The 25757-nt window shown below is 52.1% G+C and overlaps 2 protein-coding genes across 22 annotated transcripts in view; both read left to right on the top strand.

Annotated features, from left to right (window-relative positions):
* Positions 1-25757, top strand: part of ARHGEF9 (Cdc42 guanine nucleotide exchange factor 9) — a 171567-nt gene that overhangs the window by 53278 nt on the left and 92532 nt on the right. The window contains exon 1 of one of the 21 annotated variants that reach the window (XM_072042810.1): positions 4280-4412. The exons of 15 other annotated variants lie outside the window; for them this stretch is intronic. In XM_072042810.1, coding sequence (XP_071898911.1) covers positions 4383-4412 — 30 coding nt within the window. In that variant the 5' untranslated portion in view covers positions 4280-4382. Of the gene's footprint in view, positions 1-4279; positions 4423-17504; positions 17656-21511; positions 21690-25757 lie in introns of those variants that run through there. 5 more of the 21 variants (XM_072042814.1, XM_072042813.1, XM_072042812.1 and 2 more) reach the window with 5 other exon arrangements.
* On the top strand, positions 16661-17479 carry LOC140003277 (uncharacterized). Its single transcript, XM_072042816.1, has one exon. The coding sequence runs from the start codon at positions 17290-17292 to the stop codon at positions 17467-17469; it is 180 nt and encodes a 59-aa protein (XP_071898917.1). The 5' UTR covers positions 16661-17289; the 3' UTR covers positions 17470-17479.

The following is a 25757-nucleotide window of genomic DNA, read 5'->3' as shown; positions in this document are numbered from 1 at the left end:
ACCATAAATAATAATACTTTGCAAGAGCCTGAAGCGCTGCGTTATTGCTCTGCTAATCTGAGAAGCACTGGGCCATTATGAAAGTATTCCATAGGGTTTGTGGTTTTTTTTTCTTTTTCCTGAAGGAAGATGCTTATTTCATAGCTGTGCAGTGCGGCTGATTGGTTTATAAAGCCAGGCTTGCTAATTCCTCGCAGAGGTTAGACAAACTCCCCTCCCTTCTCATTAATTAACCTGTAGGACTTGGTGCCTTTTCTTTGCAGTTCAGTAGAGACAATGGCTGCGAGAACCTATTTGTGCTCTCTGGTAGGTAATGAAGAACATCTGCCCGCCGCAGCGATGCGATGCCCGTTGTGAGAAGGGCTCTCCACGGAGCTGCCAGGCTCCCACTCGATGGAGGCGATCCGGGGGGCGCAGCTCCATGGGGAGCCGCTGGCTGGGGGACCGGGGATGTGCTCCCGTGCCTGCAGTGAGCATTGCAGGGGAGAAGAGGGGTCAAAAGACAGCAGGGGAAATCCCCTCGTAAAGGCAAGAGCTGGGGAAGGAGAGGGGCATCGCTGAAGGTTTCCGTACCCAGCGAGCAGTTCATAGCAGTGTTCTTGTGGTGTGGGTAAAGGACGGCAGCCTTGAACCATCCACGGGGGATTTTGGCAGTGAGAGAGCGTAGTGATGAAAAAAGAGATCAGAGGCAGGTGAAATCCTGTGCTGCTGCTGTCCTTCCTTCACCACTCAAGGAAATGATCCCCCAGTTTGGGATCCCCGCAGTCTCAGGATGGGGACCTGACCCCGGAGCTGCCCCGTGGTGCTGCAGCGTGGCAGTAAATGGGGAGGGAGGGCAGGGCGAGTGGCTGCACGAGGCGGGTCGGGCAGCAGAGTGCAGTGGGGATGCCATTAAAGATTTTTGTGTCTTGGCTGCACAGCTCCAAGCGTATGAGATGAGGTACAGGGCTGGAGATTCCTTTGTGCTTTTTCAGCAGCGTGATGTGGTAGTGAGCATCCTCCTGCTCGTAGCCGTTTGCTTTGCTTTTGAGTCAGTCTCTCCAGCTGCAAGTAATTAAGAGAAAGAAGTTGCACACGGAAAAGTGGCATTAATCTGATAATTACAGTACTGACATCAGCCACAACTCCTGCTGCAGAGCAGTTTCCAGGTAAACTTTGTCCGTGCCTTCACAGCTCTGCTCACCCGAGATGCAATGTGTTATGGGCAGGTTCTAGGGACAGAGATGTCTGGGGGCTGTGGCAGCTAAAATGTGACCGGTTCTTCCGAGAACGAATGGGACATGGTGTTATTAATGAGAAATGTTTGAGTTCTTACGGGGTTTGTCTGCTGGAACAATCCCCAAGACAAACCGAGGACCTGCTCTGCTCCTCGAATCCAAGCAGCACTGAGCTGCTTACTCTTGGCAGCAGGAATGATGTTTTTGTGGGCTACATCACGGGGAGGGAAGCAGTGCACAAACTTGCAGTGCCCAAACACTGCACGCTGGAGGTGGCCTCTGTTTCCCCTTAGCGGTGGGGGTTTTATACCCAGCACAGGGTCCGCAGCACCGCTCCGTGGTGCTGTGTGTGACTCCAGTGCCTCGTCTGAAACACGAAATCTCTGCTGTTTGCCCGTGGGGCTGCCTGCAGCGTGCTCATGTTGGAGCATCCCTGCTCCAATGCCTGGCAGAGGAGCCAAACTGTGAGGCCTTTTCCCCAGCTTCTCCCAAAGGGCAGGTCTCTTTCCCTGCTGCAGGGGTGCAGAAAAGCTGGCGGGTGACTCTTCTCCTACCCGTGTGTCCCCTGGGGTGGGACCCTGCCTGCTGCCTGGCCGTTTCATGGAGATGGAGGCGATGAGGGTGTGTTTGTGGTGGAGGAAGCCCAACCGGGTTCTTTGGGGTTTTTGTGCAGCAGAGAATTGCTGCCCTGCCGGTCTGGGCAAGGTTGGATTTGTTTGCAGATGGATGCCGATTCAGGGATTTGGCTAATCTCTGCTTCGCACTGCCTCTCGTCACCTTCACAGGGATGGAGAATTAACCTGGCAACCTTTGGTTTACTTCCCAAATCTGCTTAGCATAGCCAAGGGCTAGGAAGCGAAGCAGAGGAATATTAGCCTTATTGATGGGCCTAATCAACAGCTGACAGCGGGAGGAGAGAAAGCGGTGTGATTTCTGCGGGTGTGCAAGAAGCCTCCACACAAATCGACCTCCCCCAGATCCACTTCGCCAATTAGAGCGACGCGATGGGACGCGCCAGACGAGTGCTGCCCCCGTTGGCACTGTCAGGGTGAAGCTGGGTGTCCCTGTGCCTGCAGTCAGCGGTTACCGGTACCCTTCGGTGTGGTTTTAAGGTGATTTTGTGCTTCGGGGGGTCCTGTGTTATTCGTGTGTGTGCTTGACAGTGCTGCAGGTCTCTCTTCTGGTCCTTCCTTGTAGGAGAAGCGTTTACCCTTCAGTGACAGGTAACCCAACCATTGCTTTTATTTTCAGTCCAATTTCTGGAGGAGGCAATGCCCCTGCATTCGGGACATGTCTGCCTGTCAGTTCGTCCATCCCAGCTCTCCCCAACCCTTTTGAATCGGTGGTGACATTGCAGTGGATCAGAATGACATCGCAAACAGGTGCCATATCCCAGGGTTTTGTGAGAACCTGGGCTGCACAACGATGTGGCCACCGCTGTATTCAGCAGGGAATTGGACATCCCTTCCAGAAAGATTTTGGAGATGGATTTTTAAGACCAGACCCCTTTTTGTATAAATAATTTTCCCGGCTTTTCTGTTACTTAACGTAGGCAGCATTCTGGAGTTGGGGCATCTCTAAGCGGTTGCCTCCTGACTTTTTGCCGTCCATCTCCGGGAATGATGACGGCTGCCAGCGGCTGTGGGAGGTGATGGGATGTGGCTTGATGGAACTGGAGCAGGCTCCGTGGGGCCCGAGTGGCACCGAGATGCTGGGCAGCATCCCCTTGCTCTTGCCTGTGCTTTTGTTCTGGCTTGCTTAAATAAATAAGTGAAGACACCTCGGCTCTGGCGCGGGGCTAGCAGAAAGTGGCAGTCACGTGGAGCCGCGTGTGGTGCCCGGACTCAAAATCTTCAGCTGCAGGAAAAATGTTGACTCCTCTAGAGGTCAGGACCGGGAGATTCAAATGCCCTTCTGCCCTTGAGGCAGGAGCACACAGTAAAAAAAAAACAAACACAACACACCATAACCCTGCAAACAACCCTAAATCCTCTGCGGGTGTGATGGGGGAGGCTGCAGCTCCCCAACACGTTTTGCTCTGTCCTGCGCGTGGATGCGGGGTACCCAGAGCAGGAACCCACGTAGTCTCCGTGACTTTATCTGCCCTCCCATGCCCTTGGGGCTAGCTGCAGGCTTCTTCAGGTGCCGGAGAGATGTCAGGAGTGTTGCTGGGCCGGCTTTATGGCACTCAGGTGGGTGGCAGCCCTTGGGATGCTCTGCTCCTTCCCGGGGCTGTCGGGCAAGGGGCTGTGGCCACGGCGCAGCAGCCTCTTTGCACAGCCTTGGCTGACCCTTTTTGATCTCCGTGTGTCCTCTGCGATGTGGGGAGAGCGATGCTGATGTGAATGTCCTGTCGGGAGGAACCGGGAGGGTTCGGTCCTGCCTCAGCCGGCAGTGCCAGCCCAACACACCACCAACGCCTCTTTCCGGCAGTGCCAGACAGACCCAGCTCAGCTCCCCGGCTCGGTGGGTGGCTGTGCTGGCGACGAACACTTCCACGAGCGTCTTTTCTTTCTTCCCAACAGCACGGGGGGGGGCTGTCGTTCCCTCGCTCTGACCGAAAAGTCAGGAAAAAGGGACCGGGAGGTTTTAACCCAGGTGCAAGAAGGGGAAAGCCCTTCACCGGGCGGTGAGGTTTCGCTGGGGTGGGAAGGGACTTGCCCTGCACACGGAGCAGAGTGAGAGCTCGCTGCCCTTGGGATGTCAGCAAAGCCCCCAGCCCCTTGCTGGGCACGGAGACACGTGGGCTCCACGGGTCCGAGACCCCATAGCAGCAGCAGGAGGAGGGCAGGGCACCGGGTGGCACGGGGACCCTCACGAAGTTGATGCGGGGGCCCTTCCCCTCCCTGCCCTCCCCTCCCGCGGAGTTGCAAAGCACGGCAAGGCAGCAAAAAGGACGGCCCCCTCCCCTCAAATCCCTCGGTCTTGTGGCTGAAAGAAATAACTCGGAGCCCAGGTAGTGAGGAGGCTGCTAATAACGTGCTCCCGACAGGCACGGGATTGCCAGGCTGAGGGATGGCTGACTGAAGGCTTCAGGCTAGGGTGGGGGTGGGGGGCTTCTTTTTTTTTTTTTTTTTTTTTTTCCTGCCAGCTCTCGCCAGGCAGTAGGGATTTTTTTTTTTTTTCTTTCCCCTCCCTGATAATAAGGACATCATCAGAAGCAAGATGCAGTGGCTAAGGGATGGCTCAGGAATGGTGAGTTCAGGTAGCTACGTCTTTCTCTTTTCCTCTCGTTGCAGTACTTTGAAGGGGAAAGCAGCCGCCGTCCTCTCTCCCGGCTCCTCCTTTGCTCCCCGTCTTTGAAAGCGTCGATCCCCCTGTAGCCATTTTATGGACTCGGTGGCACCAAACAGCCGAGCAGAAGATGGGATGAGAAGGGAGGAAGGAGGGTGTGCGTTCGCCGGGGGCGTGGGAGGGGGGGAGAGGCGCTCGGCAGGGGTTTGGGGAGGTGGGTTTGGGCAGCGTGGGTCGGGGGCTTGCCGGGGGGAGAGCAGAGGGTTTGCCAGGCGCCTGTGTGCGGTGCCAGAGCCGGGGAGAGGACTGCGAGGAGAGGAGCACCGGCCCGGGGACGCCGGCTGGCAGCCACCGCTGGGACCTGTCAGCTCTGCCCCTGCTGCGGATGATGAGTTGCGGCGCGGGGGGAGGCTGGGTGCTGCCACGCCGGAGCATCCCTGCCTGGCTCGCATCGGGCTGCCAAACGCTCCTCCGAAGGGATGAGGCTCGGGGAGAGCGGTTCAAGCGGTGACAGAGAGGGAAAGAAAAGACCTTGCTGCTTTGCAGATGCCCTCGCCGTGCCTCCAGCACGGCCCCCAGGGGCTGTATCTGCCGGGAGGGGAGCTGGGGCGATTCCCCCACCTCGGCGAGGGTCTCCTCATTCAGAAAGTTCCCCGCAAAGAGCTGCGGCTGTTCTTGGGGTCCTCCCCTCATCCTCGTACCGCTCGGCATCGCAGCAGCATTTCCCCTGCTTCCCGTTCCCTGCGCTGGGCTGGGTTTTGTGGGATTTTGTTGCTTTGTTTCGTCCTCCCCTGGGTGCTCGCTGCCCCCAGGGAGCTGCAGGACACCCCCGTGGGCTCGTCCCATGGCCACTGGTGGCACTGGCCCTGCTGGTGTCAGCCGGTGGCTGCTGCTGGCAGCAGGGCTGGGTTTGGAGCCAGCACAGCAATCCCTGCTGGGTCTCTCCTCTGGGAGCCCCCTGCGGCTCGCTCCTGCCCCTCCATCCCCTCCGAGGCACTTCGAGAGGAGCCCAGCGCTTTGTGCTCCTGGTGCCAGCACTGGAAGCGGAGTGTGGGGGTGCTGACAGCAGCCTGCGGCAGCCAGCAAATTTGTCAGGGTCCTATTTAAGGCTCGTCTGGCACCCAGCAGGAGCTGGGGGGGTTTTGCTGCCCGCTCCCACCCTGCAGGCACCCAGGCTTTTTGTTCCGTGCGCGCCCACACCTCCCCACACGTGTGCCAGCCTAGCACTTTTCCCCTCTTCGCCGGTGTCCAAGCAACACAGATCGCCTCTCGCCCATTTGCTGATTTACATTTTCAGAGATTACCACGCTGAAAGAAAAGTGGTGGTGGAGAAGCTGGACGGGGCTCTTTCATCCTTTTCCCTTTCCCCCCGGGTGACTGCTGAGCTCTGGCGGAGAGGGGAGGGGATGCGATGCGGTTCCCGGCCGACAGCACCACACTTGACACTTTCTTGCCCTCTTTATCTTTCCAGCTTCCTTTCTTGTTGATGGCAATGAGGGAAACCTTGTTATTTTGTTCTGATCAGACTAATCTTTGCCTTCTGTTAGACAGAAATTGTAGTGCTTGCTGAATAGCCTGTAATTTAAATCTATTTTTTTTTTTTTGGAGGGAGGGGGGCAGTCAAACGCTGGGGATTGATTTTGAGGCAGGTTCTGCCCAGGAATTTCCCAACGCTGCTCCATCTACCAAGGGAAAAATAAAAGAGAGAGGGCCGTGGCTTCTGCATTTTGCGTGCCAGTTTTACAACCTCAGCAGTATTTGAAGATTCTCCGTGTATCTCTTTATCATCTGAAATTAAGGAAAAAAAAAAAACAACGGATCACAAAGCAGAGAACGGCAGCACGTGAGGTGAATCCAGCAGAGCTCTCTGCAGCAGCTTCCGAGCGGAGAGCCCGCTCACTGCAGCCCAGGGGATGCAGGGGGCAAAGAGCCTGGCTGTGCTGCAAGCCCAGGGTCCTGCTGTGACGTTTGGTCCACCCAAACTCTGCTCTTTTTTTTTTTTTTTTTTTTTCCAAGGCCAGGAGGGCTGGACCAGGTGTCCTGGCCACGTGCCAGCGCAGGTAGTTCCGTTCCATCAATGTCAAATTTTCCTTGCTGTTACCATTGGTGAGTCCCTCTGCTTTTCAGAGCACTTTTTGCTGGATTGTATTGGTGTGCTCTGCTAAACAAACCAGGCGTCCCACGCTAGAAGTAGCTGCATCTCCCCGAGTCAGTGTGAGCGTTACCATCTCGGTCTCCTGGCTGAAACGGGCAGTAGAAATGCGAAGTGGTTTTGCTCCTGTTGCTCCCCAGCGAAGGTCGGCCGGCCCGCTCGCACGCACCAGGCTGCCTGCCATATGGCAGGAGCCCTGCCCTTCCCTCGAGAGAACACCGGGCCAATTTTCTTGAGCTCCGAGCCTCTGAATACGTTTTTTGGATTGTCTTTTCCCCCTTTGTTATCTTATGTACGTCTCTGAAAGAGCAGCAATAGGCATTTATTTTGGATAGCACCCCTGGGCTTGGCTCTGCTCGGGCACGGTGCTCTGAAGGTAGATTTTGCACGGGGCTCCTGGAGGGCTGCTTGCTGTCCCTCAGCCCTGCTTGGGTTAAAGAGTCGGACCCTCTCTCTTAGTCATCTCTAAGAAGCATGTCACTATATTTTACAAGCGATAGTACCTTTTGTTCTCATGGCAGGTGGTTCTTTATTTCTAAATTAGCCCCTCAAACCTAGCTATTATTCCATAATATTAAGCTGTCGGGGCTTCCTTTTTTCTCCTTTGCATGTGCTGCTTTCCGTTTTTTAAACAATTAATCTTTTGCCAATTATGCTAGCATCCCATGAGGGTATTTTACATGCTTCATTGGTACTAAGTTGCTAAACTCCGCTAGTATCTGTTTTTAACCCTGAAAGATGAAACTAATTGTCACTGGTAGTGATGAGAATAAATCTCCACATCTGATCAGCATTGCAAGCGTGGTGATGCTTCGGGTAGGTCTGCACAGAGAATATTGATCGGGCATGATAATGAAACGAGTTGGTTTAAATCACGCCACAACACAGCCTTTTCTGGAATAGGGTTTTTTAATCTGATAAGGACAGAGCTTTTTTCCCCAAGCCTTTGTGTTTATTAAAGGAAAAACGAGCCTGCCTCTTCATTTTTACTTCCACACATAGAGTCTAAATCTGTACTTAATGTTGTGCCTGTGAAAGTCCAAGTGAGCGCAGCCATTAGCTTCAGTGCGTAGCATCCTGCTCTGTTCTTTTTCAGCCACGTACAGCCCTATTTTTCCAGTGCATGTTGGTCAAACGTTTAAAATCAATTTGTGGTTGAAATTTTACATCGCTGTCAGAAGCAGAAAGTAAGCTACTGGAAATCACCACAACATTGAGGAAGATTTCAGCGCATAAAGGCACCAAATGCCAGGAGCTGTGACGATGTCCGTGCACAGGGCAGGTCAGCAGGCAGAAAACTTCCTTCCATTTTTCATTACTGATTCTTCTCCACTTGCCAGGCTGCAAATCGAAGCATATTTAAAGCAGAAAGACTCTCTGCATTCCATAATCCCGAAAAGCTCAGTGTGAAGTCGGGAGAAGAGAAGGGCAAGAAAGCAGTTTGGGTTGGATTTTCAGTTTTGAAACCCTGGATAAGCAAATGCAGTGGGGAGGGGGAAGCCAGGCTGGCATGGGATGGGGAAAGGGTCTTTCCGTGTCCAGGCACTGGCAAAGAGTGGGGCCTGGGAGGCCCAGAGCACCCTGCGCTCCCCCAGAGGTGGAGGGGAGCTGTCTGGTCGGTCATCGCTGCACTCTGCAGCCTAAGCAAGCGGGGCCGTTCCTACAAGAGTGGCTTTTGGAAAGTTTCGTCCCACTCATCCTGGGATCTGTTGTCACCGAAGGTTGGTATTTGGGTTGCGAGAGCTCTGCACGTGCTGCAATGTCATATAGCTCCCAAAGGCTTCTGTCCGTGCTACCAAGTGCATTTCTCGGGGGGATTTTTTCTCTCCGGTGTGGTTTCTGTTCTGTTTTACCGTTCACTTCCAGTTCTGGGCTTCTACAATCTGTCTGTGAAGCCCCCCACTGGCATCGCTGTAAGAGTGCACAGTAAACGTCCAGGTTAAGAAGGAGGAGATGCTACACAAAATAAAACCACTTGGATAAATACCAGTTTATGCTGCTGTGTGCCCTTGTGTCAGTCCCAGGGCTGGCGAGGGGGAGGCCTGGCCCTAGTCCCACGAGCAAACCGTGGCTCCGTGCCCCGCTGCCTACCTGCTGGGGAACAGGCGTGACGATAACTTCCCTGCCTCCTGGGATACCTCCACGATTCACCGGGGATGTCTGGAAAACCCTTCGAGACCATTGCTTGGAGGGTACCGCAGAAATACAAAACGGGATTTGGTATCGCATCAGGCAGGATGCGCTCACTGCAAAGCCACCGAGTCCCCCTGTCCCTCCTGCTTCGAGGTTTCGGTGCTGCAGCACAGCACGCTTGGTAAAACCCGGTGGGTTTTGAACTGCTGAGAACCCGATTGCCTTGTGTTCGGGCAGAGAGTTTTTTCTTTTTTTTTTTTTCTTCTTTTTTAAAGACTTCTTGAAAAATCTCCGAAATGCTTCAAGCTAACATCTTAATGTATTTATGACATTAGCTGCTTCTGCTCCAGAACGGTTGCTCTGAATCTCTTTGAGCCGGGCTGTTATTTTGAACATGACTAATTCCCTGAGTGACTAAGCTCTTAGATAATAGGAAAAATTCATCAAGTTATCTCAGTCTCCAATAGTTCCTATTGTTATGAAAAGGCATCTTATCAAGAAATAAATAAATAACGCTCCCTATTATGTAACGTGGCCGGGGAAGGAGGAATGTTGCTGGAGGATGGCAGAGGTGTGGTGCCGGGCAGTAGTTCCAGGCTGTGAAATCCCCAGTGCCTGTTGCTCCGGAGCTCTGGTTATCTCCCCCTGAGCCCCCAGGGTTGGGTTTGGATGCAGAAGTGCTTTTTGTTCAGCTGGCTGCCATGCTACAGGATTCCTTGGGTTTAACCCGAGATAACGTTGGGCGTGCGGTAAATCAGACTGCACCTTTCCGGACATCTCTTTTTCTCTTTTGATGCTGATATTATGGGTGATAACAAGGAGTGTTTCGTGTTCTATTCCTGTACCTACGGAGATCCTGCTGGAATTCCGACTTCGTTAGGTTGTCTTGCGTTGTTTTCTTCATTACGTGAGGTTCAATAGGCTATTCCCTCTCCTTTTTGGGGGGGAAGCAGAGAGACGGAGAAAATGATTTATATAAAGTAAGTCTCAAGCTCTAGGTTAATTTGTGTGAAGAACATGAGACCCGTGGGTCAGCCTCTTAATCAGATGTTTTTTTTCTTTCCTCAATATCTTGACAAGGAGCAATCCAGGGCAGCTAAAACTGCCAGAGTGGCAGAAGGGGTTTGAGGAGGGCTGCAAGGAGCTGGAGGTGACTTCTTCCCTTCCTTACCCTTCTTGCCTGAAGCAGGGCCGTGCCTTCTGCTCCTGCCTGCCACAGCGCCGTGTCGTGACCCTCAGTAAGTCAGAGCATCGTGCCTGGGCTCTGCTTCCCTAATTACACACGGCGGAAAACTTGCTGTTTCCCTCAGAATAGGCTCTGGCTGACTGAGCAGCAGAAAGAAGTCGAAGCCCCACCAGCAAGCACTGCGTCAGGGCTCCCAGGTTTGTAAGCCTTTGTGTTTCTCGTGGTGCGCCAAGGTGATGGTCTGATCCACAGAGAGCAGCGAGCCCTCGTGCAGGAATGCTGCTGCTCATTAAACCTACGTTTTCTGCAAGGTCAGGCAGAAAAATAGAGCTGGAAACTTCCTTTTCTCTTCTGCCCCTTGGCCCACACCGTTTCTGACAGGGCTGCTAGCGTGTGCCTTGTGGGTCGTGCCGTTTCCGTGCTGCCCAGCATCTCGCTCTTGCACTGCTAATTGCTGGACCTCCGCAGGCTCGGGCAGGTGGAAATACTCTTTTAGGGTTGCTTTTTAACTGTGTAGGAAATGCGGCATGTTGGGTTTCAAAGGATCTTCCTGGGTTGTGTCAAAACTGCCATACACCCTTTGATCCTCCTGGTGAAGAGCTTTCTCTTCTCTGCTTCTGTGCAGCAGGGTTGCTCGGGGACTGCATCGGGGACACTGACCCTGGGTTTAGTGCCGTAGTTGCTCGTGGGTGATGGCTTTTTTTTTCACTTACCACTTTGTCCAGGGGTGTGTGGTTGTGAAGACCTCCACAATTTAATTTCAGAAGCGCTGGAGTTCCCGTAAGCACGCCTGGGGGGGAGCAGTGGAAGGAAGGGACTTGTCTTGGGTTTTTCTGGAGGTTGGGCTTTGGGCTTTTTGGTCTTATTCCCAAGCTCAAGTGCAAGCCCCTAAGCCTGAGATGTAAACTTAAGAAGTAAATGTCTATGCATGTTTCGGGGCCAGTTTTTCAGACAAAAGAGAGCTTATGTAAGGTTACAACGAACGTCTGGACGTTGATGGGTCAGCTTCTAAACTGAACTTTCTCAGCCCCTGCAGTCTTTTTCTGTGACCAGGGTAATTGATGTTACCTTGTCTGATTTCTGCTGGATTTGAAGCTTTTTTTTTTTTTCTTTTCCCAAACTGAGAGTCTGAAGATGTCTCTACAGTTCCAGCTGGGATGTGGAGCAGATGTACGTAGAAGGGAAAACAACACGATTGCCAGGGGCATGAGATTTTAGTCTTTCTTAATGCTTTAAGTTCACATAAACTTAAAAATAGAAGTTTCCTTTTTCTCAGTGGTATCCTGACAAGCCCAATGGAATCAACCCCCCGGCCGGGTGCTCTCCCCATGCCATCTGAGCTTGGATTTGTGTAGTGTTACAAACGCTGTGAAACCTGGTGATATCAGCACGTGGCTCCTCATTTTGGCACACCAAATTCTGGGCAGAGCCTTGCAGCTCTGTGTGCGCCGTCACCGTGCCGGCATGCAGGTGACACCCCCTCAGGGTGCCCTGCAAGAAGCCTCTGGGCACCTGGTCAGACCCCAGTGACATGGCTTCAGCTTTATCTCCCCCTCCCAGCATCGTGCAAGTGATTTAATTCAACAGGGCACAACCTGCTGAGATGCTGGATCCGTTTGCAGGAGGAACCAGCATTAACTGAGGTCTCCAGAAGTGGTCCAAGGCCAGCAGGTTAGTGTCTGACATGTCCCTGCTGCCCTTTGCGTTGAGACTCCTGCACCTGGAACGTGGTCGGTTTTTAAGAGGGCTGCTGCACAAGCACCTCGCAACCTCCTTGGGCTTCCTGTGGTGGTTGTCTGGCTCTTTGTATTAAACGAAATGGTCAGAAATAAATTGATCTCTGCACTGGGGACATCACTGTGTTGCATAACACTTCTCGTTTGCTGAGATAAAATTAGAACAGGCGAAGAATGGGAAAGAGTTCCTCTGCTGCAGCTGGCCTGGGCTCTGTACGTTTGTGTATGTAGCGCATCTACCAAGGGGTGACCTCTGAAGTTCAGAGTGGTGCTTCCCATCTTGAGGTGAAATTCTTGGTTTTTGGTTTCATGAAATACTGGGAGCGGTGACCCGGAGACACTCAGGTCCATCCCCGTAGCCCCTGAGCTTTGTGTAGCGCTCTTGGCCAGGCGCTCATGCAGGTTAAGCAGCACAGCCAAGTCAACCTCCAGCAGTGCACGGCGCTCTCCAAACATTGCAGAAGTGGGCTTAGAAATGTACCTTGTGCTTTTTCCTGCACTCTCAGCCTTGCTGCAAGAGCGGCTTGCTTCATGGGTCGTGCTCTGCTGCGTTCCCCATCTGCCTTCTCTCCCCTTCCACTGCTTTGCAGGCTCTCATCTCAGCCTTCTCCTCAGCAGTTCTCCCTCTGAAGTCTATTTCTGCCTTGCAGCTTTTGAGATCATCATCTTATCCTTGCCCCCCTCTCCTTCTCCTTCTTTCCCCTTTGTCTTTCTATAATTGCATTTGATGTTAGTTCTCTAAATGAATCCTTTGCTTGTCTAGCTATGCTGTGAATTTGCTAAAGCATCTCATGCAGTTCACAGGGAAGAGGCTGGCCGAGGCTGAGCTGTTGCTGTCACCTCACCACCTTGCTTCGTGTTCCTCTCTCTGGTAGAGGACACTGGAGCTGCTGTGGGACGGAGGGGGAGGTGAAGTGGAAACTTTTAAGGGAGGTAGGTAGAGCAAAAGGAAAGGTAAGAAGGGCAGAAGAGAGAAGTTAATGGAAGAAAGTCCCAAACTGATGTGGACAGTGAGGAAACTTTGCGTTTGAAAGATGGAGTGGGCAGGCAAGGAACAGCAGGCAACTGGAAAGTGCAACGTTAGCTTCCAGCATCAGCACCGCGAGCCCACATCTGTGCAGATAATCGTATTGAAGAAAATCATCCTTCTGGGGAAGTTTAGCAAATCGTAATCCCACTAGCCCTTAATCTCTGAAGCCCTGAACTAGTTCCTGGCTAGATTTAGAAAACCCGCGTGCATTTGATGGTCCTTGCATAATCTCTGATAGAGCCGATGCCTCAAACCCCAGCCCGGAGCCTGGCAAGGCGGGCAGCAGCCAGGACGTGCCCGGCAGAGGAGCAGCTGCACATCCCCTGCCCACACATCCCCGGGTAGCACTGCTGCTCATTCCTCCTCATGGGCAGTATTCCTGGGCTCAAACAAAAAGTTCGAAAGCACTTTCCTGGTGCCCTGTAGGTCTGAGATGTGGCTTGTGCTCCACACGGGAGCACGGCAGAAGGAGCTGGAGCTGCTCAGGACCGAAGGTGGCCAGCAGCTGATTGCCCCTGGTCCAGAGCGACTCCCCCATCGCTATATCCCCACTCGGCACCACGAGCAGCCCCAGGATCTGTTGGAAACTTTCACGGATTCACCAAAAACTTGCTCTCTGTTGGCTGGCTGCTGAGCGTGGTTTCTGGGCCCGGCAGAGCTGCGGTGCTCGCGGCAAATCCCCGAGCTCAGCCCGCTGCGGCGGATCACTCGTGGGACTGTCTCGGGGTTGTGAGAGCTTTGTTTTTGCCATTCGTGGAAGGTGGAGCTGGTGTCAGGAAAGCACAGATGCCTCTGCATGTCCGAGGGGCTGCTGCAGCGTAAGGTGTTAATTCGTGCAGGGGATCTACAGCAGAGCAGGGAACCGGAGCTGAAACCCCCGTGCTGCCGCCTGCCTCTGGGCTATCCTGCCGGCTCGTGCAGAGACGGTGCCCCTGGCAGCGGGAGCTGGGTGTTGGACCTTTCAGCGTGCAAATCCTCAGCCCTTGCTCCCGAGCTGTAGCTGCTCTCGTTAAGCTGGGAGCGCTGGGTTGCGCTAATTGCCTGAGACATCCATAGGAGGGAGTCGTGGGACATGGCTGAGCACACGGCGCCGCGCACACGGGCTGGAGGCTGGCATCACCTGCTGCAGGGGCATCCCTCAGAATTGCCATTATCGCAATTAACGTCACGAGGGTGGCCCTTCTGATTGATTTGGCAGTCCAGAAAACACCACCTGTGTCCGTGTGTGTACGGCTCCACACACCTGCCTCTCTGTATGGCTGTGGTGTGTCAGTGGAAGTCCTGACCCCGTGCTTACTGGTGTGACTGGTGGAGGGTTGCTGGAGTTCAGAGCTGCTTCCTCACGCAGAAGGAGCCATCCCTGGCCTTGCGTTACAAACCGTGCTCCCGAAAGCTGCTGTGATGTCGGGGCATGTGCTGTGCTGCAAGGGCAGGTGGCATTTTATGTAACTGTTACACGCCTTTTCTTCCTGCTCCTTACTTTAACTCTATCCAGAAGATTAGACTGAACTTCTCAGAAAGCATTACATCAAGTTAAACTTCGGGGTGGTTTTATATAAACCTCTGATGTGTAGGTGTTCTTTTGCAGCGAGGCTTCCAAGAGAAAGTATCATCCATTTCCCTAGTAAAATTAACATTTAGCGCACGCGGAAGGCATGGGAAATTATATAAGGCAGCAAGTACCACCGGGAATACTCTGAATAATTTAAACGGGAGCCTCTCTGCAGTAAATCTGTTTGTGCTGATCAACCCCGATCCACACCCAGCCTTCCCGGGAGCCCGCTATTTACATCCGCGTGCACTTCCCTGCCCGATGTTTCGGGGATATTTTGGGGCGTTCGCTCCGGAGGGGGGCACGGGGAGGACGGAGCCTTCGGGCATCTCCTCCAGCCCCTGCGGCCGGCAGGGAGGGACGGCGGCGGGGTCCCCGCAGCCATCGCCCAGCTGCTGGTGACGCACGAGCTGCATGTGGGGTGAGGGCTGGGGGGGACCTCCTGCCTGCGGCTGGCAGCGGTGCAGGCAGGGGGCTGGCTTCGGAGCCTCTATTTATAATCTCTGCCCTCCCCTCCGCTCTGAGTGGCTCAGCGCTTGCAGGATGACTGCCTGCGAGCTGCCAGGCACATCGCTCGGAATGAAATCCTCTTTTTTTTTTTTTTTTCTTTTTTTTTCAGCTACGGAAGTGGCTATTGAGCATGTGTGGTAGCTGCTGCACTGTTTTTCTGGATGTTTCTCAGGCCCCTGCTGCTTTTACCTGCCCGGTTTTTGTCCCCCCCACCCCGATCCTACATGCAGGGGCACCAAGGCTCCCGTTCTTGGTGGTGGGAGGATGCGAACGGCACGGGCTGTGCCTGCAGAGGCGTCTGCGGAGACAGGATAAGGGAGAAAACCTCCGCATGGCTTTCCATAGAAATAAAGCTGAGCCTGAGCCTCCTTCCATGCTCGTTCCAGTTTAGAGGAAAAGACTGACTGGCCATAAAGGTGCCTCTATATCTGGGCCCCTTGCAGGTTTTGGAGGGGTCGCTGTTATTGCTGAGAGCAAAACTGGAATTTCCTGGGCTTTCGTGGGAGTTCAGAGCTGGGCTTTGGAAAATTACCCCAATTATTTTGGGAAGGGATGGTGACTACAATAAACGCACCACATCTACGGTTTGGTTGCTGTTCTGATTGCCTGTCTAATGCAAATTTAGACCAGAGTGCTTATCCTAAAAATGCATACGTGATGGGAAGTGCAGGTGTGGAGCCCGGTGTTGCAGCGGATCCATCACCTGGGCACAGCCTGACAAGTGCTGACACATGTGGACAGGGGCGGGTTTCGAGCAGTTTTTTGTAAACATGCAAGTGAAAAGCCTCCCCTCACAGCCCTCTTGTAGGAGGGAGACTCTGTCTGAACAGAAGGAAGGCACAGCAGAGCCCCCGTCATCGCCTCCCTGGGCAATCTCTCCTCTGAAGGCTTTTTGGGGTAAATATAGAAAAAGCGTGCTCCTTTGGAGGGAGCCTTCCAGCAGAGGGAGGAAATAAAATGCGCCTTGCAGCAAGGAGCTGGGTGTAGCATGGGTCTGAGGGGTAAGGTGGGGTAGGAGCATAACCTGACCCGATCCTTCCTGATAACAAAGGTACCTGCCCTGGAAGGATGCTGTGAGGGGAAAAACACCGCCTCCCGGCCACGTCTGCTCAGGTGTCAAACACCAAAGTCCTCCCGAGCTCCTGATAGAGACCAGAGCAAGGGCTCGTTTGGTGCATTTTGGCTCCGTGTCTGTGCGCAAGTGCCCCGGGTGTGCTGTGTGGGGCAGCGCTCCTGGAACGTGCCCAGGAGCAGCCCCCGTGTGCACATTGTGGTGTGTAACGCATCGGCATTGGCAGCACTGCTCTGTTTGTCTCTGCCTGTAAAATCATTTGCTTTTTCCAGCTGAGCGCATCTTTTACTGTGTGTGTGCAATGCCTCTCAAAGGTAACTGCTGGGGCTGGGACCTGAGAGTGAGGTTTGGGATAGCAACTGGCATCTGGACCGTAAATGTTGAGTGCGTGCGTGAATTTAACGTAGGAATCAGCATTGCTGGTTGCTGTGGAAGGAATAAAGATCCCCACCCTGCTCTGGCTCCATGCAGCTCTATCTGTGGAGTCGGAATTCAGTTTACAAAGCAAAGCAGTGCTGTGCTGAGCGGTGAGGCTTTGCGATGTGCTTGTGACAGGCTGGTGCGCACAGCGCTGCGCAGAGCTGAGAAGTGATTTTCCCCCTACAAAATTCCCCCATTACAGGCTCACAGCGAATTTCCACGTTGCGAGGGGCTGCCTCGTCGTTAGCTCGGCTGCTTTGCGTCCCGGCTCTTCCTCCTGCTCCCAGCCCTGACGTGAGCAGGCTCCGAGCAGCACGGGCTCTGCTTGCAGGTCTTTAATATTTCCCATCCGAAGCTTCGCGCGGGTGGTGCAGACGGGGCAGAGGTGTCCCCGCCGCACAGCGCCGGCGGGGAGCGGGATCTGCATCGCACAGAAAGCCTGGAGACGCCTCTCCTGGAGCTCAGCACCGGCACCCGACCGCCGCAGCGGCTTCCCAGCCCCACGCACGGCTCTTTTTTTCCCCCGAACCACCGCAAAAGCAGCCGGGCAGACATGCCTGCATGGCGCTCCCCGTCACGGCGGGCGGAAGATGCGCGTATTTATGGAGCCAGCGCTTCCTTTTGCGTTTGACTGACAGCCAGGATCCCTTCGCTGCCTGGTCACTGGAGCTGATTTGTATGCGCAAGGGTCCGCCTCGCACCGAGAGATGCAGCCGCAGCAGCTTGCAGAGCTGTCACACTCACACAGGCTTCTTATCTGCACTGGCTTGACGAATTAAAAAGCAAGCCAGCCAGCAAGAGCGAGACCGGGAGAGAGAGGGGGGAAGAGAGAGAGAGAGAAGCTTGCAGACAGCGCTCGCTTTCTTTTCCTAAAGGAAGGATTTTGCATCTTTAGTGCTCACTGGTTGTGATGATGCTTCACTTAGCGGGCTCCAGAATGAGCTAGAGACAGCAGATAGGGGGATAAACTCAAAGCAGACCACAAAGCATTCCGAGCAAAACCAAAACCAGGAACAGTTTTCTCCTTTATTCTAGCATGGTGGATGTATGGACAGTCTTACAGAGCAGAGGTTGACTTCTCCAAATCTACCAGCCCCACATCTCGAACACTACAGTGTTCTGCATTGCACCATGACCTTGGATGTTCAAACGGTGGTCGTTTTTGCAGTGATTGTGGTGCTATTGCTTGTGAATGTCATACTCATGTTCTTCCTGGGCACTCGTTAAATGGATTTTTTCTCCTGAGCTGTTGGGGGCTACTACTTCCACTAGCAATTCAACAAGAGAGCAAGAGCGAGAGAGAGAGAGAGAAAGGAGAGAGAGAGAGAGAGAGAGAAAGAGAGAGAGATTTCTTACTGAGGGGGGAAACGCGTTGAGCTTCAACATGGCCTCGCTGTGATATGTATGACGTTGGTATATTATCTCTCCCTAAATCTTTTGTCATGTCTTGTCTTTTAAGTATGCCTGTAAGTGTAGCTGCTTTTGCCTGGGTTTTAAATGTGATAAATAATAGTAATGATCCATTCATATATCGTGCTGTGCTGTGGAGATAGAGCTATCCATATTGAGTTAGAAGCAGAGTGGAAATATCTTTCTGTAATAAGCACTGCCTGTGTTGTTTTGCTTCCTTTAAAATATAGACTCAAGTTAATAATAAGTCATTTTGTTCGAAATTTCTAGCAAGCAGTTAATGTGCAATGTCTGTGAGAGTAACCATGTAGCTGCCAGGTGAGAGGTGGTGTGTGCAATTGAATCGAGCTCTGGACATTTTTAAGGGGGGGGGGATGAGAAATCCTATTAAAGGATTAAATCTTTGCTAAAATAACATTCAGGCACAAAAAGGGGAGACAATCTCTAATTTCTGTATTTATCTGTGTTGCCTTGATGATCTGACTTGATTTCTCAATATTCAGCCCCAAAGCATCCAAATTGTACGTCCCCACTGATATAACCTGCTCCTTTCTTTAAAGATGTGAGAGGGATCGAAACATAACTGCTGGGCTTTTTTTTCTGTTTGTACGTCTTTTCTGTCTTGGCAAATTGGGAAGGAGGAATCAAAGATAAAAAGGGGATGCATGCTTTGTTTTTCTTTGCTAAAGCAACAGATACGGAGGGGTTGGGGTTTGCTTTGATTTCTGTAGAAATTGTGTTTTAGCTTTCTTTTGTGCGTGTGCATTTCTATATATTATTTTTGGTAATGTATGTAAGAAAAATCTTTGCCCACCTTAAGGATCATGAGATTTTGAGATGGGCTGTTTTGCTTGACTTTATTTACATTGATTTTCTGGAAAATGAAGTGCTAAGCTGCATATTATAGGCTTGCTGAAAAGGTGTCCAGTAGTTAGAGGTCCTTCTGTTGGAAGATGTCTGGACCAAAATTGCAATGTTTACGGCATGAAAGCAGAGCTGGCTGGGGGGCTCGAGCTTCAGAGCATGAAGTTTAGCGAGGATCTGAAGGGAACGTCTGAAAAGAGCAATGCCTTTTCCTCTTGGAAATATGTCTCTGTATGTGAGTAGTGTTTCTGTTAGAAATCTTATGGCTATATATATATATATATATATATTTGTGTTATTTTCCCCTTTGGAAAAATCAGAATTGCTCAAAATATATATTTATATAACCGTAGTTTGAAAATGTTTACATCTCTTGCTAACGTTCACTGGAATTAGGTTGCTTTGCTAATTTAACTGGTTGGTGCCAACTCCAGCTGTATTTTTCTATCTGATGTCTTCTACTAAGCATGGGGGAAAAAAAAAATCAAGTAATTGATTCATAAGGACTTGGATGGAGCTTAGAGATGGAGACTCACCTGTTTCCATGTGAGTGTCTGCTGCAAGTTAAATGCGGAGATGGACTTGGTTAGGAGCAGAGTTCTTTTTGGCTGGTGGCATGATTGGAAATTAAGTTAAACAAATGCTGCAAATCCGGTGCTTTGAAACTGTCCTTAGCTGTAAATAAGAGAGGAAAAAAAAATTCCTGAGTCCCAGGGTGGTGACATTTGGCCACCTGAGCTGACAAGAGGTGTTTAATGGCAGTAGCCCATTTAATGGCCAGAAATGCCCAAACCCGGTGACACCAGCCCGGCACAGCCACTCAGGTGCCTGCTGGCTCTGCGTCCTTCTCTTCACTTGTAGCTGTCTGTGGGAGAGGAATGCGCTTCCCTCCGGAGGTGATTGAGTGAATCTTTCGTAAAAAAAAAAAAATAATCATTTGGATGCTGAGGATGGTTCAGTTTGTTAAACAGCTCCAATTTGCTTTATTTTCCTGTTAGCTCTGTGATGTCGTTAGTTTCGGAGGTTGCGGGATCTCTTGGAAATGTAATAAATGAACAAAGATCACCAAGGAAAGGGAATCAATCAAACAACAGCCAAAACAATCCTTTCGGCGAAACGGTTTTAAGTGACAGTGATTCGGAGGAGCAAGGGTGGAAAAATGAGAAAAACAAAGCAAAAAAAAAAACAACAACCAGCAAGTTAAAAATAGGATGCAACTGTGGCTGAATGTCTGTTTTCCACAAGGTTAGAGCTCCGGTGTGAAGGTTTTACCTTTCAATACGATTTCTACAAGGAATGCTCGGCACCTATGGTGATTTTCTGGCGCGAGCGAGTGCGTTCCTTGGTCCAGAGCTCGTGCATCTGGGGCGATGCGTGGCGGGGTGCCCGTGGCGGTGTGCCTTATCGCATGTGTGTGGGGCCGCTGTGTCCGGGCGCTGCCTCCTGCGAGCCCCTTCTGGTTGCAGTGGTGGCATTTGGTGTAGCTGCGGGATGGCAGGCTGCTGGGGGACCAGGGGTTGCTGGAAATCCAGAGATGGCTGGAAATTACTGTGGTTTTTGTCCTTTTTTTTTTTTTTTTCCCCACGATGGAAGGCGCTTAGGAGAATCGATGTGATTTTATTGCCACCTCTCTGCTTTTTGTTCTCCCAGAGGCTGGTGGGCTCGCAGGCAGTAAGGTTTATGCAGAGCACCGTGAAAGTTCAGCACAGAAAACTTGGAGCGTGGTGTTAGCAATGCTGCTCTCGCTGTGTGGGGCGCCCGGCTGGACTTCAGGGAGAGAGAGAGGAGCGTGACAAGTGAGCCAGGGCTGGAGCTTTTGCTCGATCAGTTCGATCTTGTTTTCCCACCCCACAGTTCTCAGTGGCCACCTTTTCGAGCAGGGCCTTGAGCCACCTGCCCCAACCCTGCTTTTGTAGCCTTGCACCCCCAGTTTTGCATTTTCCAAGCCTGCAGTTGAGCCTCCAGCAGCCTGGGGAGCAGGAGCAAGGCGAACGGCTCCGTCTTGCCGTACTTTTCAGGAGCAGCTCAATCCGGGACGACCTGCTTTGGCTGCTTTTTGGGGTGACAGCGTTGTGTCGCTTGCGACAGGTTCCCTGTACTCGTAAGTGACCGTGCTTGCAAAATTCACGGTGTAATTTGCACGCTGGAAAATAGCTGTGTGCGGTGGAGCTTTCCTTCCCCCTGATCTCCGGGGCACGACTCGGGTTATGCTTGTGGCTCTGTGGGGTCAGCCCTGGGGGCATTACCCCTGTAATTCACCCCCGTTTTGCAAATGTTGAGCTCTTCATCTTTGCGGGGCTGCTGAAGCCCAGGGCCGGGGGAAGAGGGGCCATCCCTTCAGCTAAATCACAGCGCTGACCCTCCGGAAAACACGGCCCCAAGACTAATGGTCATTTGTATGCAGATAGGATATTTCGAACGCATAAAATCTCTTTCAGTGATTGCTCCTGTGTATTTGCTAAGGCTGGGTGATGGGAGACCCGACTTGCTGTTTGTCTGCTTAAGCAGGATTCGATGTTATTTGCCACAGGATTCATGAAAATGCCTCTGACTGTATCATAGCAACCCCGTCTCACACAGTCCATAAAAAGTCCATTCCTCCTGAGCGGCAATTCGCTGCCTTAAAGATTCAGGCACCCTTCCTGACGCGGGGAAGGGGTGCGTTTCCCTCTTCCCATTTTTCAGAAAAAGCATACGTGTCGGGATGGCCATGCTAGACCTGCGTTCGCTGTGATTTTAAGGCTCTTTCCTTAGGCTGACGAGGGCTTGCTTTCATTTCCTTAAAGGCTTCCTTCCCCCCCAGTCCCCCGGATATTTCCCACCTCTGTTTTAAACCTCACATGACAAGTGAAAAGGGGGCCGGGACAGCTCAGAGGTCACTGACGTGATGGCTCTTCTCTGTCCTGCCATTTGGCTTTTCCCCCGGGGTGGCAGCGGCACGGCGCTGGCTTGTGCTTTGTGGTGAATGAAGCTCTGCCCTGCCCGAGCCCCGCGGGGGGGATGCAGAGGCGCTTGCTCACCCTGTGGGTGCACGTTGTTCAGAGCTGCGTGTTCACCTGCCTCCTGCCCCCGTCTGTTTGCATAATGTGCTTATATTTCTCTTCGGATCAGGTATTCGGTCCACAGCCCGACCGCTGTGTCTAATGTCTGAAGGAAAATTGCCCCAAATCCATGTAAGTTTTCTGTCGTCGTTGCTTTAATTTGTGACTGGAGCCCCTCTGATGTCTTGTTCAGTTAATTTTGATGTCGTTCCTCGGCTTCTGTATTTCGTGACTGCTGGTTTTGACTGGGGACAGGCTGCTCTTTGTGTGCAGTGCCTGCCTGCATGTCCGTGTGTGTTCTGCCTGCATTGTGCCTCTCTGTGCTCTGTGGTGGTAATCACGCGGCTGTGGCGGCGAGCAGGGGGCTGCATTTGCAACGTGTTCCTTTCTGATAGTTGTGTTCAGCGTGCATCTCGTGATTAAATGTAATCAGAGCTGTCGTGGCCAAGTGCATTGATTCGTCTCTTAGCTGAGGTTTCTCAGAAGTTAGGAAGCTTGAGGAAAACTCCCCCCAAATTGTGTAATAACTGCCGTGTTATGAGCAGGACGGGTTTGTGTCATGGTGACAGCAGCGGCCCAGGAGTGTGCTGCCGGGTCCCTGCTCTGCCACTGCCGTGCTGTATGGCCTCGGGCATGTTCCTTTGCCTTCCTGCAGCTCCTCTTCCCCAGCTGTAGGAGGGGAACATGGCACATTACCTGGGCATGGCCAAGGCTGGACACCTCCTCCTTCCCTTCCTGCAACGTCCTTTCGCTGCAAAGCGGGGCCGGGTGGCAGGGCCGTGGTGATACCGAGGGGCAACGCGTTGGCCCTGCTGCGTGTGGTAGGATTTTGCACATTTGGGCTGTTGTAGATGGCAAGCTGTAGCGATTGATGCTTCTGGCTAAAAATAGATGCTTTTGGAGGAAGAGCTGCTGCAGGAACCATGTTTTTTCTGTTGTTGTTTGGCTGAATTTCTTGTGACCCTGGGTGGAAATGGGTCTTACTCTGCAAGAACCAACAGATGGCCAGGTTGTCCTAACCCCACTGTCAACCTTGCCAGCAAAGGGCCGTGCAGCCTTGGATGCTTGTTTCCAGTTAAAACCAGTTTTTATGGAGTATTACCCTTGCCTTGTCGGGAACATCTCACTGGCAGTGTGCTCGCTGGGACGGCCCTCAGAGCTCCCTGTGGTGGACTGCGATGGCCAGGCCCGAAGCTTTAAAGGAGGGCCATGGCGGGTGCAACAGCACTGACATGAAGGTATTTAAAGATTTAGGGCTGGATTTTTTTTTCACTGGGACCAGATGGGTCTGGGGCTTTGTGGGGAGAGCTGTTTTCGTGCAGTGGAGCAGCTCTTGGTGGGGATTTTGGAGGTCCCAGTGCAGCAACGCCCAGGAGCAGAAAAGCCTGCCTGTGCCCATGAGGAAGGTCCCATGTGGGTTAGTGCCTGCCCCTTCTTTTGCATCAGCTGAGACATATATAACATAACGTATAGACTGCTGGCAAGGCTTGCGTTTCTATTTTAGGCAGCATCTCCAGCTAAGTAAAGCAGGGGGTACGCTGCAAGCCGCTTTTCTCTGCGATCTGTAAGCCTCCGAGAGATTAACTCTTTCTGTAGCCCTGGTGCCTTTCTCTGGGATGTGACCAGGACTCGTGAGGCAGACAGCAGGAGCCCTGGGGAGGGCTCGGGTGAGATGAAGCAGCCCTGAGGTGGTGGCACCACAGCCACTGAGGTGTTGTGCTCCCAGCAGGTGGCCTTGCCCCACGGGCCTAGCGCGGGGTAGGGCCCCACAGCCTGATGGCCCTTTGTTGTTGTTGTGGGTGGGATTGCATGCAAATTCCCAGGTTGTTAGATTTTGAAGCTCTCTGACTGCCCCGCCACAAGTGTGGGCAGCCGTGTGCTCCAGCATCCTTTTCTCCTCAGGCTAAGCTGCTACGGTGATGCTGCCATGCCTCCTGGCCCTGGGGCGGCCGCGTTTTGGGTGCAGGCCCGGCGGTGGGTGAGGGAAGGCCGCGTGCCCTGTCCTGCTGCCATCCCCAGCACTGCTCCCGTGGTGGCATTTGGGGAGCGTGTGAGGATGGAAATAGCCGACAGGAGGTTTGTGACATGGGTAGGAGTGTACTAGGGCACGCTGGATGTGCCCCGTGCCACCAAGGAGCTGACTCACCCTCATCAGTGACCAGGTGACAATGCCGATCGTTTTCTTTGCATCAGTTCCCGTTCAGTACCAAGGTATTTGCCCGAGTGTGGCTGCTTCTAAAGAGTTAAGTTTGGTCCTTGCCAATTCTGGGGTCTGGAGCCACTGCTGGTGAGCTCAGAGCGTGTGGCTGTGGAAGTGATTGCAGCTCACAGCCCAAAGGTACTGGCTGACAAACCGGCCGGGCACGAGGGTTTGGGAACTAACAAGGATCCTAATTGTGTAGGAGATGTTTCTTGGAACTGCGAAAATGCAGTATGGCCTCAGCTGCACAACGATAAATATAAATTTAGAGAAATACCCTGAGGACCAATCTTTTACTCTGATAAGCAGAGGGCTAAATTGCTGGGCATATCTGCGAAAAGTTTTGTCAAGAAATTTTGTTCAGTTTGAGAAAATAAAATCAGGACCTTGCTGGCAGTAACCAAAGGCATTTTTTTTTTTCTGAAGAATTCATATTCCTCTTGCTATTTTTGATGGTTCCACTCTTCTGTATTATATTCGGTATATCTGACAAGATTTTCTTAATAGGTTTTGCATTGAAGTTTCTGTTCTGATACCAAATTTAGGAAACACTTGTTATCTAACATTCTTTCTTCCTGGCTTGATAAGGTAGTGATTAATTTTATGCAACTCTCTTTCCTTATCTAGTTGAGCTTCAGTCAGTTTTATTGTAAACTTGGAAAAATGTGATCAATCTTTAATGTTTGTTTTTAAGGTTTATTGCAAAGCCTTTTAGGTATGCTGTGCATTTGGTCTTCTGTGGAGTTCGGTGAGAATTAAGTTAAAAAGTAACAATTATAGAACAGGTTTTGAATCCAGATAAAACATTTTTAAGTTTCTGTAGAACAAGAATGAGCGTCCTTCAAATGGCACTCATCTCTGATGTAGGTTTAGGTATTAAATTAGAATTTTATTGCTCTAGGGTTGTGTATACGTGAAGCTGGGTGCACAGAACGGGAATGCTGATGGTGCCCGCATGCAGCAATGCGTAGATGTGCGTGTACCTGTCTGATGCAGCGACCAAGGAGAGGAGAATTGCCTCTCTGAAGGGCTGTGTAAGGTGAGGAGGATCAGAGGCATCCCACTCATTTCTGCCTTAGACCATTGGGAAGGGCCGTGGGGCACCAGGACTTGCACCAGGTGCTTTTGCCCAGGTGTGAGGGCAGGAGGAGGAGGCGGTGTGAGCAGGGCACCCGCTGTGGTCGATGCAGGGTGTCTGCCGCCACTTCGTGATGAGGAGCTGACATCTGGATAGATTTTCAGTCTCCTCTGGTCCAGAGTAGATGAATCTCTCATCTGATGCCCAGCAGCAGATCGATCCCATCTCCTGGACACCAAGGGCTTTGCAGAAGCATCTAAAAGTCTTTTCTAAAGAATTAAAAGTACCCGCACGCTCAGAGGAAAGGAACTAAACCTCATAGACCTGCAGGCTGGCCACAGACATGCGCAGGACTAACCAGCTGCCTCGTAGGTCCTCAGCCAGGGCACAACGTGTGTTCACAGGCATTGCCACGACCAAAATCCCAGATTTACAAAATTTTAGGGACCGCTGACCGCAGCACCACCCCCTTAAATAGTGTGATGTTCGTAGCCTACTGCCGTTTGCAAATTGTCAAAGCGGCCCAAAAGCCATTTTTCCAGCTCAGTTTTAAGCTGAGTCTGAGACTGTGCCGAGTCCCCAGAGCCCAGGTTTGGCGGGAGCTTGTAGGCAGCGCGTTCCCAGTGCTGCTGCTTTTGCCATCCCCCCCGTAGCTTCCTGGTTTCTTGTTCTCCTCCCACACTCCCTGCATTAAGCAGTTGCTGTGTTTTGCCCCAGAAAATGGTGCTGGTTTAATCCATCTCCAGTGTGTGCGTGTGGAACAGATGCCAGGCCCCGCTCCTCACGCACACACGACACGCAGCAGTGAGCATGCATGTGTGTGCCTGCTGCTGGGCGCCTTGGTGCGTATTTATCTGTACAGATAGAGGGAAACAAATGCATTAAAACACGTGTGCATATGTTTTCCTTCCCAGATATATTT

This window comes from Anas platyrhynchos, chromosome 10, assembly GCF_047663525.1.
Source record: "Anas platyrhynchos isolate ZD024472 breed Pekin duck chromosome 10, IASCAAS_PekinDuck_T2T, whole genome shotgun sequence".
NCBI lineage: Eukaryota > Metazoa > Chordata > Aves > Anseriformes > Anatidae > Anas > Anas platyrhynchos.
The sequence above is the reverse complement of the archived record's forward strand: the minus strand, read 5'-3'. Positions and strand labels throughout refer to the sequence as shown.

What these genes read in the sequence shown, in the direction of transcription:
- LOC140003277 (XM_072042816.1), top strand. Translation starts at nt 17,290, where the DNA reads ATGGACAGTCTTACAGAGCAGAGGTTGACTTCTCCAAATCTACCAGCC.